This window comes from Bos mutus, chromosome 20 (genome assembly GCF_027580195.1).
Source record: "Bos mutus isolate GX-2022 chromosome 20, NWIPB_WYAK_1.1, whole genome shotgun sequence".
Classification (NCBI taxonomy): Eukaryota; Metazoa; Chordata; class Mammalia; order Artiodactyla; family Bovidae; genus Bos; species Bos mutus.
The window spans coordinates 7,026,217-7,047,191 of record NC_091636.1 but is presented as its reverse complement, the minus strand read 5'-3'; the positions used below and the strand labels follow the sequence as shown (position 1 = coordinate 7,047,191).

General features: G+C 41.5%; 1 protein-coding gene across 5 annotated transcripts in view; it reads right to left on the bottom strand.

The window, feature by feature from the left end:
* The window catches only part of NNT (nicotinamide nucleotide transhydrogenase), a 92,306-nt gene that overhangs the window by 55,188 nt on the left and 16,143 nt on the right, over window positions 1-20,975 (bottom strand). For all 5 annotated transcript variants that reach the window (XM_070357464.1, XM_005894858.3, XM_070357465.1 and 2 more), the window contains 3 exons: window positions 18,029-18,116; window positions 13,478-13,566; window positions 10,159-10,346 (listed from right to left, as the gene is read on the bottom strand). In XM_070357464.1, the coding sequence (XP_070213565.1) occupies window positions 10,159-10,346; window positions 13,478-13,566; window positions 18,029-18,116 (365 nt within the window). The remainder of the gene's footprint in view (window positions 1-10,158; window positions 10,347-13,477; window positions 13,567-18,028; window positions 18,117-20,975) is intronic.

Below are 20,975 nucleotides of genomic sequence, written 5' to 3'. Positions count from 1 at the left end.
TTGACTACATGCAAAACAGAGCATGTAAAGATGCTCTGAACTGTAGTATTTATGCATTAAGGAATATTATTCAAGAATACAATTTTACATTGAGCACTGGTGTTTATACAGCATCCTCTTGTCACTACTCTGACTTTCATTTTCTCGACATAGTCCATGAGCTTTAAGGAGAAATGACCTGAAACTACTCCAAAGGCAGGCCTGGCTGGCCCAAGGATAACTTATTGATGACCTGTTCAGAAATCCAGGCGTAAGTTGAGGGGCCCAGCCTACACTGATTGGTTCAAAAGTAGTGATGTTGGGACTTCTTTGGTGGCTAAGACTCTGAGCTACCAATGCAGGGGGCACAGGTTCAATCCCTGGTCAGGAAACTAGATCCAACATGCTCCAACTAAGACCCAGATAAATAAGTAAAAATAAATTTTTTTAAAGTGAAGACATTACCCAATCAAAGTAAGTAAGAATGAGGGAAAGTGTGCTAAGGGCTTCTGAAAAAGAAGTTTCCTTGCTCTTCAAGAGGGAGTCATCAGACTCGGCTTGCCTTGTCCTCTGGTGGTGTAATGTGCTGTGCACGCCGAGGCCTGAAGCTGCTTCTGCCTCTACCCCTCTACCCTTGCCTTTCATCCCTGAGGATGAGACCAACCAGAGAGGGCCGAGCTGAGAGGACAAAGGGGCCCAGCAGGGTTTCCCAGAGCATACCTCTCCAGTCATAACTGGACTTTCTTCCATTACAAGTGACAACTGAAAGTCAGTCGTGTCTGACTCTTTGTGACCCCGTGGGCTATCGTCAGTGGAATTCTCCAGGCCAGAATACTGGAGTGTGTAGCCTTTCCCTTCTCCAGGGGATCTTCCCAACCCAGGAATCGAACTGAGATCTCCCACATTGCAAGCAGATTCTTTACCAGCTGAGCCACAAAGGAAGCCCAGTTTTTTCAGTTACAAGATCCAACAAATCTCCTTTCTGGTTTAAGGCAGATTGTGCTGGAATGTCTGCTTCTGGCAGCCAAAGGCATTCTAACTTATATACACCAAAGGCTCTTTTGGAATTTCAAAATCACAGATGGGGTTCAAATATTGAGTCTTAAAATGTAAAAATGTTACAGATCAGGACAAAAGGCTTTTTATACAAATATATGTATACATAAGGAAAAAAGAGATCATTGGTTACGTAACAGATCGGATGTGGCAAAAAACTGCTGAACATTTTGATCCACTGATCTAATGAGTCTCTGATTCTGCCAAGTGTGGTAGACAGAGCAACACACAGATCCAACCCCCTCCAGCTCTGTTATCACTGGAGAGGCTACAGATAGCTGTGTTTGTGAACAGAAAGAGATTCTGAGAGTGAAAGTGCTGGTCGCTCAGTCATGTCCAACTCTTTGCAACCCCATGGACTGTAGCCCTCCAGGCTCCTCTACCATGGGATTCTCCAGGCAAGAACACCGGAGTGGGTTGCCATGCCCTCCTCCAGGGGATCTTCCTGACCCATCAGGGTCTCCCACATTGCAGGCAGAGTCTTTACCATCTGAGCCACCGGGGAGTACGGAATGATCCTGACCTAAGCTTAAATAGTCAAGTAGAGTACGTTACATGTGAATGCTATTCTTGGAACCAGACAAAAATTTTCTCTGCCTAATTAATTATTTGTATAAGGAACCAGAAAGAAAGTCAGGCTGGCAAAAATTTGACTTTTACAAATTGGATGCCTCAAGATATTTCTAAATGTAATACTTAGCAAAAAGGGTAACAGCATGTTTTAGCAGATTAGAGAAATCCCTAAAGATTTAAAGAAGAAACCTAAAAACAAGCCTTTACCCAATAACTAGAGAATACATTTATAAAAATTTTTCCAGGATTACCTTAATAATTTACCTGTTATAGCTATAAAATTCTGTATAGATAAAAATTAGTCAAGGCTTTACCATGCAATCACAATCTATGGGAATTCTAAAAAAAAGGAAAACAACCTACCAAACTTAAATGGTAACATAAAAAGGAAACGTATATTATATAATACATATGTAAATATGCATTACATTAAGCAATAGTCAGTCACACAGTTGTGTCTAACTTTACAATCCCATGAACTGTAGCCTGCCCGGCTCCTCTGTCCATGGAATTCTCCAGGCAAGAGTACTGGAGTGGGTTGCCATTCCCTTCTCCAGGGGATCCTGCCCACCCAGGGATGGGTGTCTTCCGCACTGGCAGGCAGATTCTTTACCACCAGCACCACCTGGGAAGCCCATCTAGGTGTACCTCAGCTACCAAAACCCCTAAAAAGATTAATGAATATTTATTATACACTAATTTATAAAACAATTAGGAAGTTATTTTTTAATAGAAATAATACTGTTTATTTTCTTTTCCATGTCAGAAAACTTAGAATGAGATTGACAAAAAAGCCTTAATGAAACAGATACCTTCAGAAAAGTCAGATGAAAAGCAAGTCACGGTTTTCCACAGTGAAATCCATGCTAGATTGCCATCTAATGGCAATGGTTTTGTAACTTCATGAGTTATGTCCATAAGCTTGAAGATTTCAGAGACTATTTCTGACATACCACGAAATGCTCAAGAATGTCCAGACTTTCTACTGCAAAATTTAACGAGCTGTTCAGTCTGGGTACCATCTGCAAGACAGGCATCACCAACGGAAGAAAGGAGATTATGCTAATACTCTACATGCCAGGCCCTACGCTGGGCTTTTTCCCTTAACAAATCCTCAAAACAGCTCTGTAAGATGAAAATGTTTACCTCCTTTTCAGAGATGAGGAATCTGAAGTTAAGAGAGACACATCAGCTGTTAAGTAGTGGAACTAGAATTTGAATCTACTCTGTCTGGTTCTAAATCCATGATCTGATCGCCAATGAATGGATTAAACATAAGCAGTTATAAGTGATGTCCCCAGTGGCTCAGTGGTAAAGAATTCGCCTGCAATGCAAGAGACGCAGGTTCAATCCCTGGGTCAGGAAGATCCCCTGGAGAAGGAAATGCCACCCCACTTCAGTACTCTTGCCTAGAAAATTCCATGGGCAGAGGAGTCTGGTGGGCTATGGTCTATAGGGTCGCAAAGAGTCAGACACAACTGAAGTGACTGAGCACACACACAGTATAGGGGAAGAGGAAAGCAGCTTTTAGCTCCTCACCAAAATCCACATTTGCTATGGGCTGAATTGTGTCCCCAGAAAAATTCATATGTTGAAGCCCTAAGCCACAGTAACTCGGAATATGACTACATTTGGAGGTAGAACCTCTAAATAGATGATTACATTAAATGAGGCCATCAGGGTGGGCTCCAGTCCAGTATGACTGGTATCCTTAAAACAAGAGACTATGAGGACACACACACGAAAAAAAAGACACCAAGACACAGCAGAAGAGGCTCTCTGCAAGCCCAGGAAAGAAGCCTCAGAAGAAACCAAACCTGCCGACACCTTGATCTTGGACTTCTAGGCTCCAGACAGTAAGAAAATAAATTTCTATCATTTAAGCAACACCACCACCACCCCCCACCCCCCAAGTCTGTGAGATTTTGTTATGGCAGCCTTAGCAAACTACCACAATGTTCTCTTATTCCTGCGGGCACTGTTAGACTACAATTTCCAGCTTCCGTCACAGTTAGGTCTGACCACGTGACTAGGTCTTTAGCAAGAGAAATGTAAGCAGAGGTGGTATGTGCCACTTTCTGGCATCCCATGCACACTCCTCCATGGCCTTTTGCTACTGGTCAGTGGAACAGAGACAGTATCCTGAGTGACTTTCAGAGCCTCATCACCATTATGGTGATACTGTCATACTTGAATCCCAGAAGACTGCAAGGAGAGCTGCCCTCCAATGTGTCAACCACCTTATTCCTGTTAACTGAGCAGGAAATAAATGTCTATAATGTCTGAGCTCTGGGGTGAATTTGTTAGGCAGCTAGACCACCCTAACTCTTACTGAGACACAGGAAAGAAGGGAGAACAGAAACATACATGGTGGAAGGTGCTGGTTGTAGCTGTAACTCTATTGGGTCGTCCTCACCAGAGCAGCATCAGTCTCCCAATTCTTTTCATCTCAAGGACTGCCAGGGAGGGGAACACAATGCTCCCCAATCTTGCAACACACTTTGGGAGAAACAACAGACCAAACCAGAAGATTCCATGCCATAAATCTTCCTAACGGATATCTGTTAATTTGGCCCAGTCTCTCACTAAATGCGCTCAAACATACTCTAAACAGTCAAGACTGAGACATGATGCAAAACCTCACAACTTTGGCATCTTCTTCTTGATGACAAGTTGTCCTGCTCTGCTGAAAGTTACAAAGAGATGTGTAGACAGCCTGTGGTAACCAACCCCTTGATGTTGCAACATTTAAATATTTCTCTCTGTCCTTCAAAATTCTCAAAACAAATGAAACTTCATACAAGTAATATTACAAAATTCCATATAATAACACAATGCATTTATTGGAGGGGAGGCTGGTATATGAGTCAGATTAGTCAATAAAAGAAAGTTAAACCATTCTTCAAAAAAAGTTGGAAATCACTGATCTGTACAGTTCTGTCATATTGGACCACAATGCTTACAGAATGCAAAGAATAAATCTGAAAAATAAAGCTTTACTTTAGAGAATAACCTTGAGTAGTTATCAAAACAATAATATCTTTGTGGAATTTCATAAATGAAGATACGTATATTGCTGAATCAATTATTCTCCTGCCTAAAAGAACAGATTTGAAAATTACTGTGCAAAGTTACTCTTTTGTACTATATTTCTACTCAATATGAAAGATGGAATCCAAGAGACAGATGGAGATCTGATGGAGAACCAGTGTTGATTTTTCAGGAGACTGTGAGAGCCCTCAGGTTTGGTCTTGTATGTGCAAGGCCCTTGCATATCAAGGGAGAACATCCCCTCCCAATTCCCCAGAGTCATGCAAAACTACCACAAAGGTCCTTTGCAGGCGGATTCTTTACCACTGAGCCCCTGGGGAAGCCCAAAAATAAAAAGTACTGTTACCCTAATCTTCATTGTGCCTTAAAAAGGTCCAAGCATATATGGCTTAACCCATTATAATTTATGATCAACCAATGAATAGCCTCCCTGCTGGCTGACAGGATACTTCTAACTCCTGAACAGACCATCCAACTACTTCCTAAGTCTTTCTTCTGAGAGGCCTAGCTAATCGCCTCAAATTGCAAATATGGCAAGAGTCCTAGTTTCGAAAATTTAAGAAAACTAGCTTCCTTTCTTAGTTTAAGACTAGCCTCTGCAGTATTCCTACCCAAGAGTATTCTATCTTTCCTTGGATAGCATTGGTAAAATGAAAGGGATTGTACCAACTGAGAAAAAAGAAGGAACCCACATTAGCTCAGGAACATCTGCTGAGCTACTGTTGCATACAAGGCTCCGTGGTAAGCACCATCCATGGCAGAGATAAGCCAGGCACTCTGGAGGCACAGGGAGATGGGACAATGACAGGGCAGTGAGCTGAGCACTGCTGGTATTCGAGCCACAGGCAAATGCTACAAATGCAGGGGGGAAAAAAAGAGTGTTTACTCCAAAGTAGGGGACAGCAGAAACTACAGAGTAACTGCTGCTGCTGCTGCTGCTGCTAAGTCGCATCAGTCGTGTCCGACTCTGTGCAACCCCATAGACGGCAGCCCACCAGACTCCTCCATCCCTGGGAGTAACTACTGAGCTCAGTAGGACTTCAAAAGGCAGAGAAGGGCAGGGACAGCATTCTCAAGAGAAGGAACAATATGTTTAAAGCCTGAACATCCTCAGCCTTGGTATAGATCACAGCAGCCAGCAGGACTGAAATCAGGCCCAGGGAGCATGAAATTAGTTTAACATGAGGCCCCAAAGCTAAACCGGGACTAGAAACGGAAAGGCAACAAACACTTTACCAAGGGGTACAAAATTCAGAGCACAGGTAAGGATGGGGGTGGGGAGGGAGGGGATGTGCTCCAATCCTGATGACTTTAGATGCCTTTATCTAACAATGCTGGGAACACGAGCAGTCCAAGATACTCTCCGTATTAAACAAAATTCCAGGCTTTCCAGTGCCATTACAACATGAGGGCAGGACCTGAGGTGGGGAAGGGGAGAACAGGAATGTCAAGTGACCCCACAACGCTCATGCTTTGTAAGCAGGTGGCCATCAGGAAAGGTCCTAAATGGAAAAGGCTATTTCCATCAGGGTGGATTTACTGTGTGCCCCATGGCACTCCTAAGTGTCTCAGGAATTTAGGCAAAATCTGCTTAAACAGTCAGTGCTAAACCACTGCAATTCCTCCTCACCTGGCCCCTGTAAGTCCTAACTTACCAATCAGATTTTCAATCTGATTCAGTCTCTCCCTGATTAAATATTCCAAGTCTATGAAGAGTCTCTCTAGGTACTTTTTAATGATGACCCTAAAGGTCACAAGAAGGTTGGGAGCACTCCCTGGTGGGTACAGAACCACAAACTGACACTCTCCACTAGGCCCTCTCTTGAAGTTACCTGCCATTAAGTTAAATGCTAGCCCACATCCATCGCACAACTCAACTGAGAGGATCTAGAGGATCCAGACAGCATAAACCAGATGCCCATTGACAGATGAATAGATAAAGCAGCTGTGGTACATAAATACAATGGAATACTACTTAGCCATAAAAAGGAATGCATTTGAGTCAGTTCTAATGAGGTGGATGAACTTCAAAGTGAAGTCAGAAACAGAAAAATAAATATCGTATATTAACACATATGTATGGAACCTAGGGGCTTCCCTGGAAGCTCAGCTGGTAAAGAATCTGCCTGCAATGCAGGAGACCGAGGTTGATTCCTGAGTCAGGAAGTTCTCCTAGAGAAGAGATAGGCTACCCACTCCAGTGTTCTTGGGCTTCCCTGGTGGCTCAGATGGCAAAGAATCCACCTGCAATGCAGGAGACCTGGGTTCCATCCCTGGGTTGCGAAGATCCCCTAGAGGAGGGCATCACAACCCACTCCAGTATTCTTGCCTGGAGAATCCTCATGGACAGAGGAGCCTGGCAGGATAGAGTCAGTCTATGGGATCACAAAGAGTCGGACATGACTGTGCAACTAAGCACAACACAGCATGGAATCTAGAAAGATGGTACTGATAATCTATTCATAGGGCAGTAGTGGAGATGCAGACACAGAGAACAGACTATGGACATAGGTGGAGGGGAGGAAGGAGAGGGTGAGACGAATGGAGAAAGTAGCGTGGAAGCACATACACTACCGTATGTAAAACAGATAGCCAATGAAAATTTGCAGTGTGAATCAGGGAACTCAAACCAAGGCTCTCTAACAACCTAGAGGGGTGGGAAAGAGTTGGGGGTGGGAGGGAGATTCAAGAGGGAGGGGACGTATGTGTACCTGTGGCTAATTCATGTTGATGTGTGCCAGAAATGAAACCTATATTGTAAAGCAATTATCCTTCAATTAAAAATAAACTAAAAAAATAAAAGATAGCAGGCAGCATAATAAGCAGCTAGCTATAGAAACATCTCATTCTACCTACGATCCTCCTAAGTACAATGTAATTGTGTGTCCAAGCCCACTGACTAATGTGTGCCTAGGAGGAATGAAAATTTACCCACTCAGCATGATTGCTGCCTGAAGCAAGCTAACTGCCCATGCTCCTCTCTTAATGGTCTTATCCTGGCCAGGTCTTCAGCACAGCCGCAAGGATCTCTGTCTAAGGAATTGCTACTTGGGGAACTTCTGACATTTGACTTAATCCCCTTTGGATCCACTCAAGGAAAACTTTAGAACAACTTATGCTCCAGCAGTCTTTCAAGAGCAAGACACACACATGCAAAGGCTTGGGACAAACGTCAATAAGGGTATAATGCCAAGGGCATTATTTTTCAAAGAGCACGTGGACCTTTATATAATTCAATCTTTTTTTTTTTTTTAAATGCTCGTACTTTCAAGTTTCAGTCCCCTAGGGATGTGAAAGATCTTTAAAAGACCATCTTCCTTATAATATTTGAATTAGCTTTTCTCTTTTGGAGGGTTTACTAAAAAAAGTAACAGAAAAGTCCTTTAAGATCAGCCTTATGAGTGCAAGCTCATGTCAATGGCACTGGTCAAGGACATTGTACAGGTTTAAAGTGCTCTGAGCCGGTTGCTTCAGAAAAGACTGAAAACAGGAAAGGCTCAGCAAAACAGATTCATAAAACTTCCTCAACTTCTTTTTGCATAGTATAGTATATATTATATTCCACTATCATATAATTTGACCTGTTGCTAAAGTATACTTACTATTAACTATTGATATTTATTTTTTTTAAAAAATGAGAGGTTAAAGTCAAGTCAACTCATCATATGCCCCTTTTTTAGGTTAAAAAAAAAAACCCTTTGTGGGGTAGGCCCAGAAAGTCCAAATGTTTTTTATACAAGAAGTCTTGAGTTCTATTACTTAAAGCTTTACAATCAATAATAATTCTATGCTGTGCAGTAGAAACTAACATAACATTGTAAAGCAACCATACTCCAACAAAAATTTTTAAAAATAATAATGATAATTCTATACACTATGCCCAAATTATCCTCAGTTCTTTATAAAGAATATGGCTTCACTAAAACTACCAGCTTCAAAGCCTCCCCATTTTACTGCATGAGTAAATGCTTTAGCACCCTCTACTGGCCACTTGTTATATCTACTCAGGTCCTAACTCCTCTGGCCAGTAGCCTGCTAACCTTTCAACGGTCACATGGTGGCTACAGCAAAGGCTACCTCACCTCCTTCAAAACCAACTGTGTAAGAGGTGAGCCAGCAGCCACTGCCACAACAGGAAAGGATGACCCTGAGGTGCTCTCCTGCCGTGGCTTGTCCATGAGTCCTCTGCTGCCAGCAGATTTCACAAATAGCAGCTCCTGTCCTGTCTGGTCTGCACCTGTCTCCAGTAACCAACCCCAGTCTCATTTCCACACACAGATTCCTCTAGGGGCTGAGCCCAGATCACCTTCCCGCTATCTGCTTCATCTGGCCAGCTCCAGGGGGATGGAAGTACCTGGAGAGAGCAGCTCACCTGTCAGGTACCATGTGGGCAAAGAGGACACAACGGAGAGCCTGGGAGGCACAATTTCCCCCACAAGCTCATAGATATGATGCCAATCAATCTCCTGCTGTTAGGTGTATATTAGCCAGATTTGGCAGGGGCAGGGGGAGGAGTGCCAGAAGAGAACTTCCCACTTCCCATAACCTCATGACAAAGCAGCTTCCCCTGATCCTCCACAGTCCCCTAGAGAAAGCGAAGCTCCTTTATAGGTTCAAACGCAAGTAATCTGAACCTGTAAGCTCTCATTATCTGGCCCACTTTCTTTTGGAAAGGGAAAAAAATAAGAGTCAACTTGGTATTCATTATTCAATAACAGAAGGAAAGGACAGGAGAGGAAGTAGCAATAAAAAAGAGGGAGCCTCTTCACGCCCAAATCTTGCTAGATCAAGCTACTGTGTACTATTTACTATTGATAAATGCTGGCTGCTTGGATATCCATCATCTATTGACTGAAAAATATTCTTTAGAAGAAGATACTGTAAAGGACTTAAGTGATTCCTTCTATCAAGGAGCTCATGATTTGGGTGCAAAGACCAAACACTTCAAAGGAAGTAACTAGAACATGACAAAGTATCATATCCTTTAGTAAAAAAATATATACTGGAAATTCCATAAATACATACACACAAAGCCCCCTCTCTTTATCTCTCATGTATAGAAAAACAATCATCAAGATATTAATAATGGTCATCTCTAGTGGAACTTTCAATGTACACTTTTTTCCTTCACATTTTTTAGTACTGTTTGGATTTCCTATAATAAGAATGTAGTATCTTAACAAAGAGAACAGAAGTAAATTAAAAACCAATTTTTCAAGGGTATAAACAGAGGAAACTACTTATAAATCTAATATTGTACATAATCTGTAAACACAGATAAAAATATACAGGAAAAGAAACTGAAGAAAATATATCACATCATGAATGACCATTTTTCTCCAGAGGCCACAGTGATTTTGTCTTTTCTGCCTTTCATGTGCTTTCTTTTTTTCTAGAAGTAAATCTATCTTTACTTGAATCCTGACGTTAAACTCACTCTCATTTTAAAATACCGTTCATAAAGGCGCTTTAGCAATAACCCCTAATGTAATGACACACCTGGAATAAGAGCTGTGCTGATAAGGATGTCCACCTCCTTACACTGTTGAGCAAAGAGCTTCATTTCGGCCTCAATGAACTCTTTGGACATCTCCTTTGCGTATCCTCCTTGTCCCTCACCAGATTCCTTCAAATCCACCTCCAAGGGCTCAGCACCCAAAGACTTAAACTGCTCCAAAGCTGCGGCCCTGGTGATTATTGAAGGGGAAGCAGCAGTTATTTCAGGTCCTTAATACAGAAATTAAGATCATCATTTACAGAACTTATTTACAAAACAGAAAGAGACTCACAGACTCAGGAGAACAAATTTATGGTTGCCAGAGGGGAAGGACGGGGGGAAGGGGTAGTTGGGGAGTTTGGGATGGACATGTACACACTGCTATATTTACAATGGATAACCAACAAGGTCCTACTGTATAACACAGGGAACTCTGCTCAATGTTATGTGGCAGCCTGGATGGGAGGGGAGTTTCAGGAGAATGGATACATGTATACCTATGGCTGAGTCCCTTTGCTGTCCACCTGATACTAACACATTGTTAACAGACTATACTCCAATACAAAACAAAATGTTAAGAAAAAAAGATCATTTGTATACACATTGTTAAGAAAACTATAAATTCAAAAGTGGACACTCCTTTTTTTGAGATCTCTGACCAGACTGTTTCCATTTTTTTCTAAAGACAGGTAACACTTTTATGATATTTTCTCCCGGAAAAAAAAAAAAAAAAACTATAGGAAATTCTACTAACTTAATTAACTAAATCACTTAGCTAAGTCACAAAAGAAATTTCACTACTGCCAACTCCAGTCATCAGTTTTGTTTCCTGACAGAGGTCCCATTGTCAATGATGAAGTGAGATCTGACCAACATTCAGATTTGACATCAGTCAAATCCTTTGTAAACATTCCAACTATGGGGACTTAACCACATAAAAGACTCTTTTACTTAGAAATATTGTTACAAAGCGATTTTTGCCCCTAGTCCGCACTAAATTGTGTTTGAGAAAAGCAATCTATAAATGGCATAAATAGTAAGAAGAACCAACACAATTAACTTATGTAAAAATGGCATAAATGTGAAGAACCAACACAATTAACTTATGTAAAAATGCATTCAGGTTAAAAATAAATAAACACTAGCCAAGTTCTATGTACTAGCTGGAAAACCAAAGCCAATAAAGCTCTCAGCTCTAGTGTGTTTAACTCACCACATCCAGTCCACTACAGTGAATCCCAATCTCCCTAATGACAACAATCACTCCAAGTACTTGTTAAAAATTCAGGGGAGGGAGGAGGGAGGAGGGTTCAGGATGGGGAACATATGTATACCTATGGCGGATTCATTTTGATATATGGCAAAACCAATACAATATTGTAAAGTTAAAAAATTAAATTAAAGTAAAAAAAAAATTCAAATTGCCAAGCTCCTCTCCAGAACCACTGAAATTACAATCTCCAGCAGAGGGACCAGAATCTCTATTTTTAGCAAGAGCTGCAGGTCATTCTTATCATCAGGGAAATTTGGGAAACAGTAGTGGTCTAAGCCCTTCAGCCCCATGATAACCGCCACGGTCAGGTAGGATGTAGAAGGCAGGGCAGGAAAAGTAAGGCATGGATGAACATGAGCTTCTCTCCATTTCTGCCAGCTTGAACAAGGACGTTCATACCTCAGCCAGAACTGAGGACAGCAGAGAGAGACAGAAAGATCCTGGTCCTGGATAGCCCTGATGAGTGATGAGCTGCTGCCTCTAGTGTGAAAAGGGAGTCCTTCCCCCGGATTTTCACTTCAGATATAATACATTATCTTTTGAATTATTTTTGGCCGAGCAGCACGCAGGATCTTAATTCCACAATATGGATCAAACCCAAGCCTCCTGCAGTGGAAGTGTGGAGTCTTAACCACTGGACCACAGAGAAGTCCCAATAATCCACTGTCTTACACTTTAAGAAAGTGACAGGGCTTCCCAGGTGGCTCAGTGGTAAAGAATCCACCTGCCAAGCAGGAAACGAGGGTTCAATCCCTGGTTCAAGAAGATCCCCTGGAGGAGGCAAGGGCAAGCCACTCCAGTATTCTTACCTGGAAAATTCCATGGACAGAAGGAGCCTGGCCACAGGACTGCAATAGAGTCTAACATGACTTAGTGATTAAACAACAACAAAAAAGTGTGTTCTGAAATGAACATTTTTTTCATGTATTTTTTTTATTGGAGTATAATTGCTTTACAATGTGTGTGTCAGTTTCTGCTGTACAGTGAAGCGAATCAGCTATGTGTATACATGTATCCCCTCCCTGTTGGACCTCCCTCCCCACTCCCCCACACCCCACCCCTCTAGGTCATCACAGAGCTCCAAACCAAGCTCCCTGTGCTATACAGCGGCCTGAAATGAAGAACAATTCTAATCAAACTTCTCTTTTAAAGAAATCCTAGGAAAATGATGATGTGTCTGCTTTAAACAAATATGCAATGGACATAATCAAGTACTTTCATCTGGAGGCTCTACTGCTGCCCAATATACTTCACCTGCTTCCATCCTTCAACGCAGAGCATGCCTCTCAACCCCCTACCCTTCACCCCCCCTATTGCTCTCCAAGATGTTGCTCATACTACTCCCCTTCTTCAAACTCACAACACCTTTTTTCAAGCCCTGCTGCTGCTGCTGCTAAGTCGCATCAGTCGTGTCCAACTCTGTGCGACCCCATAGACAGCAGTCCAACAGACTCCTCTGTCCCTGGGATTCTCCAGGCAAGAATACTGGAGTGGGTTGCCATTTCCTTCTCCAATGCATGAAAGTGAAAAGTTAAAGTGAAGTCGCTCAGTCGTGTCCGACTCCTAGCGACCCTATGGACTGTAGCCTACCAGGCTCCTCCGTCCATGGGATTCTCCAGGCAAGAGTACTGGAGTGGGGTGCCATTGCCTTCTCCGTTTCAAGCCCTACCTAGTGCCTAAACACATTTCAAGCAGAAATAAAACACAGTAGAGAAACACAAGAAAGTCAGGAGAGAGATTAGCAAACCCTGCCGATCTGGTCCCATTGCTAATCTACGTGAAAATACAAGTCTGAGTGTGAGTTGTTTTCTTTTTCTTTTTTTAAATAGTCTCTGATGTACTGTGTCTGGGTCCTTAAAATTTTTTCCCCACTAAGTAATACATTTTCACTTTGAGTAAACTGTGAAAAAGTGGAAATATTTTTAAATGGAAAGAAGTCATACAACAGTTTCAATGCACTACTTCAGTTTATAAATTCTAAGGAAAACATAATATTCACCTGAAGCAAAATGTTTTTACCTTAAAGCAATCACGAGTATAGCACTCACCTTGTATCAAATCCCCTAACAATGGCACCCATGGACTTGGCTGCACCTGCAGAAGCCAGCCCAGCAACGCCACCACCAACTATCAGAATCTAGGAGAGAAAACAGAACCCGCGTGTTTAAAATACAGTTCATGATCAAGTGATTATGTAAAATCATCAGCCAGTACCTCTCAGGGCCAGGTATCACACTTAGCATCCACCATTACACCCAGTGGTGCTGGTGACGATATTCAGTCCTCAGAAAATGTACTGAGTGGATAGACTACCCTTTAACTGGACCACCACTGTTTTTCAAAAGTTTAAAATAGGGCTTCCCTGGTGGTCTAGTGGTTAAGAATCCACCTGCCAATGCAGGAGACACGGGTTTGATCCCTAGTCCAGGGAGATTCCACATGCCAAGGAACAACCAAACCCTTGAGCCACAACTACTGAAGCCCAGGAGCCCCAGAGCCCGCACTCCGCAACAAGAGAAGCCACCGCAATGAGAAGCCCGCACACCGCAAAGAGAAACAGCTCCAGCTCACAACTAAAGAAAGCCCATGCAGAGTAACGAAGACTCAAAACAGTCACAATTAAGTAAATCTTAAAAAAAAAGTAAAGTTTAGAACAACTTCACTAAAACAGTGTGATACCCAGCATCTCACTGTAAAAGCTATATACAGCATCAGCAGTGTTGGGAATATTAAAGACTGACGGTTCTTCCCCACCATATCAAAGCTACTTCTAATAGAATCCCCAGGGTAATATTTCTTTATGCTCATAAAACATCAAAATAAGTTTCAGAGATGGGTACAACTTTGTGAAGCATCTAATCCTATTTTGAGCTCAAATGCTTCTACAAGAAAGAGAGGGAACCAAGTGCCTAACTTTGATCCATTGTGAATGAACTGTATCTGAAATCCAAACCAATGTAACTAATCCCTCTAACCAAGGCAGGACTGGAGCCAAGGAAATCAAAGAATTCCTCAGAAACAAGAGTCTCCTCATTCTAAACAAGCTAAGAACAATGTTGTCTCTAGCCTAGAATGGGCCTTCCAGAGAAAAGTCCCTATTATACTTCGCAGTCAATTGAAGGCAACTCCTTGTTCCTGCTAAAAAAAAAGAGAGAGAGACAGACAGACACCCACAGACACAGTGAAGTTTATAAATTCCCACCCACCCATCATGCCCACTTCTTGCACCTCTTCAAGAAGACTAGGCTAGTGGAACTGTGCTCCAGTGACCTCTGGGCAGTGTTTTAGAGATCTCATTTATCAACCTTAATGGGAATGCTTTGTTTAAGGAGCAGACGGGATTTACAGGAAGGGAGACAAAGAGGGACCAGAGGGAATAAGATGCTACTGGGCCCCAAGGCACCATCCCACTCCACATACCAAAGCCCAATCCCTGGAAAGGAAGGAAAAGAGAAACAAAGAAGGAAGAAGGAAGGGAGAGAGAGAGAGAGAAAGAAAGAAAAGAAGACTGGGCCAAGTTATCCTGAATCAAGAAATAACAAAAGATCCCATAATTTAAAAGACAGAATCCGTTCTCCAGAGAGGGAACAGAGGCTGGAAATGGAGTAAATACCTACTTATGAAGCCTCCATAAAAATCCCCAAAATACAGGGTTCTGGGAGCTTCCAGGAGTAGGGCCCAAAGAGGGCACTGAAGCCCCACACCCTTTCCCACCTGCCCTGCTCACCTCTCCCAACAGGACTTTCATCTTATCCTTTATCATATCCTTTCATAATAAACTGATCAACAGGAAGTAAACTGTTTTCCTGAGTTCTGTGAGCAGCTCTAGCAAATTAATCAAACCGAAGGAGGGGGGTTGGGAACCTCTGGTTTACAGCCCACCTGTCAGAAGCATAGGTAGCAATCTAGACTTGTGACTGGCATCTGAGAGGTGAGGGCAGTCCTATGGGCCTGAGCCCTTAACCTGTGAGATGTGACGCTACCTCCAAGTAGACAGTGGGAGAATTCAGTGAAACCGTAGGGTGCCCAGTTGGTGCCGGAGGAGTGCCTGGGGTGGGGAAAATCCCCACAAATTTGGTAACAGGAAGTATCAGAAACACAAGCAAGAGTGGAGTTTTTCCAAAACAGTCCTAAATCAGACTTTCCCGCATCTGCAAGACAATCTGAATTCTGAAACAAGACCAAGAAGACAGGACCCACGTCATCCAGCCTTGACCTACCTTTCCAACATCATCTCAGATCACACTTCACCTCACTCACCACACCCCAAGACCAGAGGCCTCCTTCATTCTCCTCGAGCACACTGAATTCCATCCCATCACAGTGTCTTTAAAGGTGCTTCTCCCCTGGCCCAGAATCCTGAACCCCCCTTTCTTTCTTCCCATCCTTGAGGTCCCAACTTAAATGCTACAGGCACTTTCCCCATCACCCTAACTACAGTAACCTGCTCCCATTACCCACCCACCATACCATCCTGTTCATTTCCTCCATATATTAAAAAATCTCCTATGGTTTATTTCCTCTCTGTGGGCCCTACTAGAATGTAAGTTACATATGGGAGGGATTTTGTTTGTCTTGTTCATGCCATATTCCCAGCTCCTACAACAGTGCCTGGCATATCACAGCCATCAATAAATTGATTTTAGCTCATTCTGGACAAGTAAGAACACTCCATGTTTAAAGGAAACTCAAAATATTCATTCTACCCTGAAAAGGCCATCTATTATCTAATTCTTTGATATCAGGAAAGTGTTTGTGACATGTAACTAAAATCTCTTATGCTGCAGTTTAAATTCTCAGTAAAGACAGTCACTTTTCCACCTTTTAAAAGCTGACTGATTCTCTTTCCTTTACTCCTTGTCTTCTGTTTCACTTTTTAATCTTTTATAATCACAGCTTTCCTCTCAACTTTCATATAATTCCAGAAAGGTTCTAACCAAAACTGAGTAGTGGATTGTGCATCAAAGCATTCAGCCAGTTTAAGAACAGCAGCCAACTTCTGACCACCATGAGGGCTAGACCTTTACTTATGATCCTAAGAAAGAAGTCCGGATGTAATCACCTTACGTATCAGACCTCTGCGTTGTCTCTTTGTATGTTCTTGTTAAGTGTTCTGGCTCCACTTGGACCACTTGCCATCATCTTCACCTGCTTCACCTGGACTCTTTTGGGGGAGTTTTTGGTGAGGGGGGTTGATTTTTTTGGCCGCACCACAAGGCATGAGGGATCTTAGTTCCCTGACCAATGATCAAACTCTGCAGTAGAAGCGTGACACTTTAACCACTGGACCGCCAGGGAAGTCCCACCTGCTCTGTTTTTAAAGTAATATACTATATACTGGGTTATATACTATATAATACATATACTATATAGTTATATACTAGATTTCTAGTATATATCCTAGTAGATATATACATATATCTACTAGATATATATACTATATACTAAACATATGTGTGTGCTAAGTCACTTCAGTCAGGTCTGACTCTGTGTGACCCCATAGACTGCAGCCTGCCAGGCTCCTCTGTCCATGGGATTCTTCAGGCAAGAATACTAGAGTGGGTTGCCATGTCCTCCTCCAGAGGATCTTCCCAGCCCAGGGACTGAACTGGCATCTCTTAAGTCCACCTATATTGGCGGGTGGGTTCTTTACCACTTGCGCCACCTGGGAAGCTATATACTAGGTATACTATGCTATATACTAGATATATATATCTACTAGTATATATACTAGAAATCTAGCATATAACTATTCAGTGTATATATATATATTATATAGTATATAATCCAGCATATAATTTATATAATATACTAGATAGATATACAGAGACACTATATACACACTAGCATATATACTAGAGTTCTCAAAGCTGCTATTGTTTTTTTTTTTCATTTTTTCCGGATTTCTTTTGTGTGAGAGCTCTGGATTGATATTACAAAGTACGTAAAAGCAGGAAGCACCAAGTACACCTATACCCCCCAAAGTGTACTCTGCAGATAGGTGACAATATTTAAGGTCCTGTTTCCTATACTTTACCAAAGTGCTTATACTGCCATTTACGACATGTGGCCGTGAAGGTCACAGCATAATCTATTCTTTCACTTAGCCACCCTGACCTATCTCCTGCTCCTCTCTGCTCTAAATATAGACTAAAGAAACTGCGGCCTTTCCCCCTGCCAAATACTCTGACTACACCACCTACTATTTACTGTCCTCTTGACCCAAAATTTGGCAAAAAGTGAGAAAACCAAGTCCTTCCCAAGCCAAAATGTCACAATCACTGGGAAGTTGAGAGCTTGCTAAATGGTGTCACGAAGTTTTAAAAAAACTAGTAATAAGTCACCCAAATCCCTTTAAGAATTCAAGTTAGAAAGTAAAAAACAGAAAGGGAAAAAAAAAACCTTAGAACTTCCAGAAATGTCAAAAATTCTTTTTTTCCCAAGTAATCTTAAGCAACTTTGAGGTGCCACCATATATTACACGTGACACAAAAGTTATCACTGTGACATTAACAGAGAACAAAAATTTTTAAATAACTGTATATATCCTTGCCTTTAATTAATTCACACTATAAAGAAACATTAAAAGTTTAACCTACCTTAGCTGGAGGAACTTTTCCAGCAGCTGTGATCTGACCAGTAAAAAACCGTCCAAAATGATTTGCTGCTAGTACAACAGCCTTGTAACTTAGGAAAATAGACAAATAAGTGGATAAATAAGTCTATAAAATTAAAGAACTTAAGCTTATATTATCAAAATTATTAGAGAACAACTAAAATTTATACAGTAAGTACTATCTGTCAAAAACAGCTCTAGGTACTGCATATATACTTACTCCTTTGATCTTCACAACAACCCTGTGGATAAATATAACTATAATCTTCATTTTATAGGTGAGGAAATTGAGGCATGGAGAGACAAAGAGACTTGACCGAGGTCCCTCAGCTATTAAATGGCAGAGCCAGACATCTGACCCTAGCATCCTGCCTGCAGACACACTCTTACCCATGATGCTCTCTGACTTCATGATGACCACTACAGAAAATTAGCTCGGATAAAATAAGAGAAGCGAAGGGAAGATAAGAAAATGCTAACAACAGTTTGCTTTGGCAGCTAGGACTACAGGTACTTTAAACTTTACTTTATCATCCAAATTTTCTTTGATGACTGTGTAGCATTTATATAATATGGGGAAAAAATCTTTAAAATTAAAAAATGAGGTTGGCTATCTGTTCATACATAACAAAATTCCAACCTCATAACCAAAAACACTTCCCCTGATCTCTAATGGTTGGAACTGTCATATTTTGAGACAGCACGATCTCAATTCAAATCTGAGTTCTGTCACTAACTAGTTTTGTGACCTTGGGCAAATTTCTTTAATTCTCTAATTCTTGGTTTCCTCATCTCTAAACTGGGGACAATAAGGGTCTCTTAGAGTTGTTTTAAGGACTGAATAAGATAATTCAGTAAAGCCCTTACCATAAAGAATCACAATAAGTGCCTGGCAAGTATGTTTTTAGCTAAAGAAACACTCTATACATCAAAAACTAGCAATTTATACCAAGTTTTCTTTACTGGGTATTTTTACTACATTAAATTACCTATTACATTAATTTCATTTTCATATTATTTTATACTTAAAAGGTACTTTTGCACACTCAGTAACAAACACTCTACCTTATCATTATAATGCAAAGATTATAATCATAATGCAAGCATTATGATGATAAGATCCACCTACTAGCTGACAAAAAAACCTTTACCTGGTCATATTTTTGTAAAACAAATTTATAATAATCAATGCAAAAGCATGTAATAGTTACTACTATTACTTATAGCAAGAAAAAATATTTTAATGATTATATTACTTGTTAGTTCTGAATCCAAGTGATAAAAAGTTTCAGAGAGCAAAGATGATAAAGACTCAAAGGCCACGGGAAGAAATTAATTTTGATTAAAAGATTTAGTTGCTGTATTGGGGGAAAAAAAAAAAAAACGAGACAGATTACACAGGAAATGTACAAGAAAACGTTGGTAGTGGGGAAAAGTGATAAAAGTGGGCCTGTTTTGGAGGAGAGCAAAAAGGCTCACATGAACACAGTGAACTAGGAGGAGCATGTCATCACAGTAACACGCCTATGTGTGTGAGTTAGATAATGATTTATCACATATTGTATGGGTAAGTCGGAGAAGGCAATGGCACCCCACTCCAGTACTCTTGCCTGGAAAATCCCATGGACGGAGGAGCTTGGTAGGCTGCAGTCCATGGGGTCGAGAAGAGTCAGACACAACTGAGCGACTTCACTTTCACTTTTCACTTTCATGCATTGGAGAAGGAATTGGCGACCCACTCCAGTGTTCTTGCCTGAAGAATCCCAGGGACGGAGGAGCCTGGTGGGCTGCTGTCTCTGGGGTCGCACAGAGTCGGACACGACTGAAACGACTTAGCAGCAGCAGCAGCAGCAATACGGGTAAGTATACTAGACGATTCATCTCTAACTACGCCTTTTGCATATATCAGCTCAGGACCTAAGACAGTGATTCTTTAAAACTGTGTCCCTGGATCTCCAAGAGCTCACACTTCAACCAACTATTAGAGCATCATGGATGGGAAGGAAAACAGAGACACAGTGTTTCTGGATACCCTTCTGTCCCTTAATTCAACTGAAGTGAAGTGTTAGTCGCTCAGTCGTGTCCAACTCTTTGCGACCCCATAGACTATAGCCCTCCAGGCTCCTCTGTCCATGGGATTCACCAGTCAAGAATACTGCAGTGGGTTGCCATTTCCCTCTCCAGGGGAATCTTCCTGAACCAGGGATCAACCCCAGGTCTCCTGCATTGCAGGCAGATTCTTTTACTGTCTGAACCACCAAGAAAGCATTAATTCAACTAAGGCCACTTGAATTATTGGATTTGTCTATATTCCCTCATGTTTCATTTGCTCAAAAGATTCTGCAGCTGAAAACCACCGATCTAGAGCTACTGACTGGGATAACCTTTCGCACATGTGCAAAGCAACACCATCCTTAAAACTTCACATTGTTCATTTCCTACATAAAGGTTTCCCTGATGGCTGAGATGGTAAAGAATCTGACTGCAATGCAGGAAACTGGGGTTCAATCCCTGGGTCAGGAAGATCTGCTAGAGAAAGGAATATCTACTCACTCCATTATTCTTGCCCGGAAAATTCCACGGACAGAGGAACCTGGCAGACTATAGGCCATTCAGACACAACTGAATGACACTTTCTTTCCTATATAAAATTTTAAGTCCCACGCTGCATAAGCTCTTTCAGAAACTAAATAAATGTGACAAAAGTTTACATTGTCCCTCTGCATTAATTCACATCACAAAAAAATCTTCAAACCAATCATTTGTCATATTACATAAGGAAACAAAATGTATTCTATTTGTCATTTTTGTTTACTGCATCTCTTTCACATCAAAAATGAACAGCTGGAATCCAGAGAAGAATCTGTGGCACATTTGATATGCTACATCTAAGATATGAAACCTAAGAAAACTTTTGGCTCCTAGGTCAG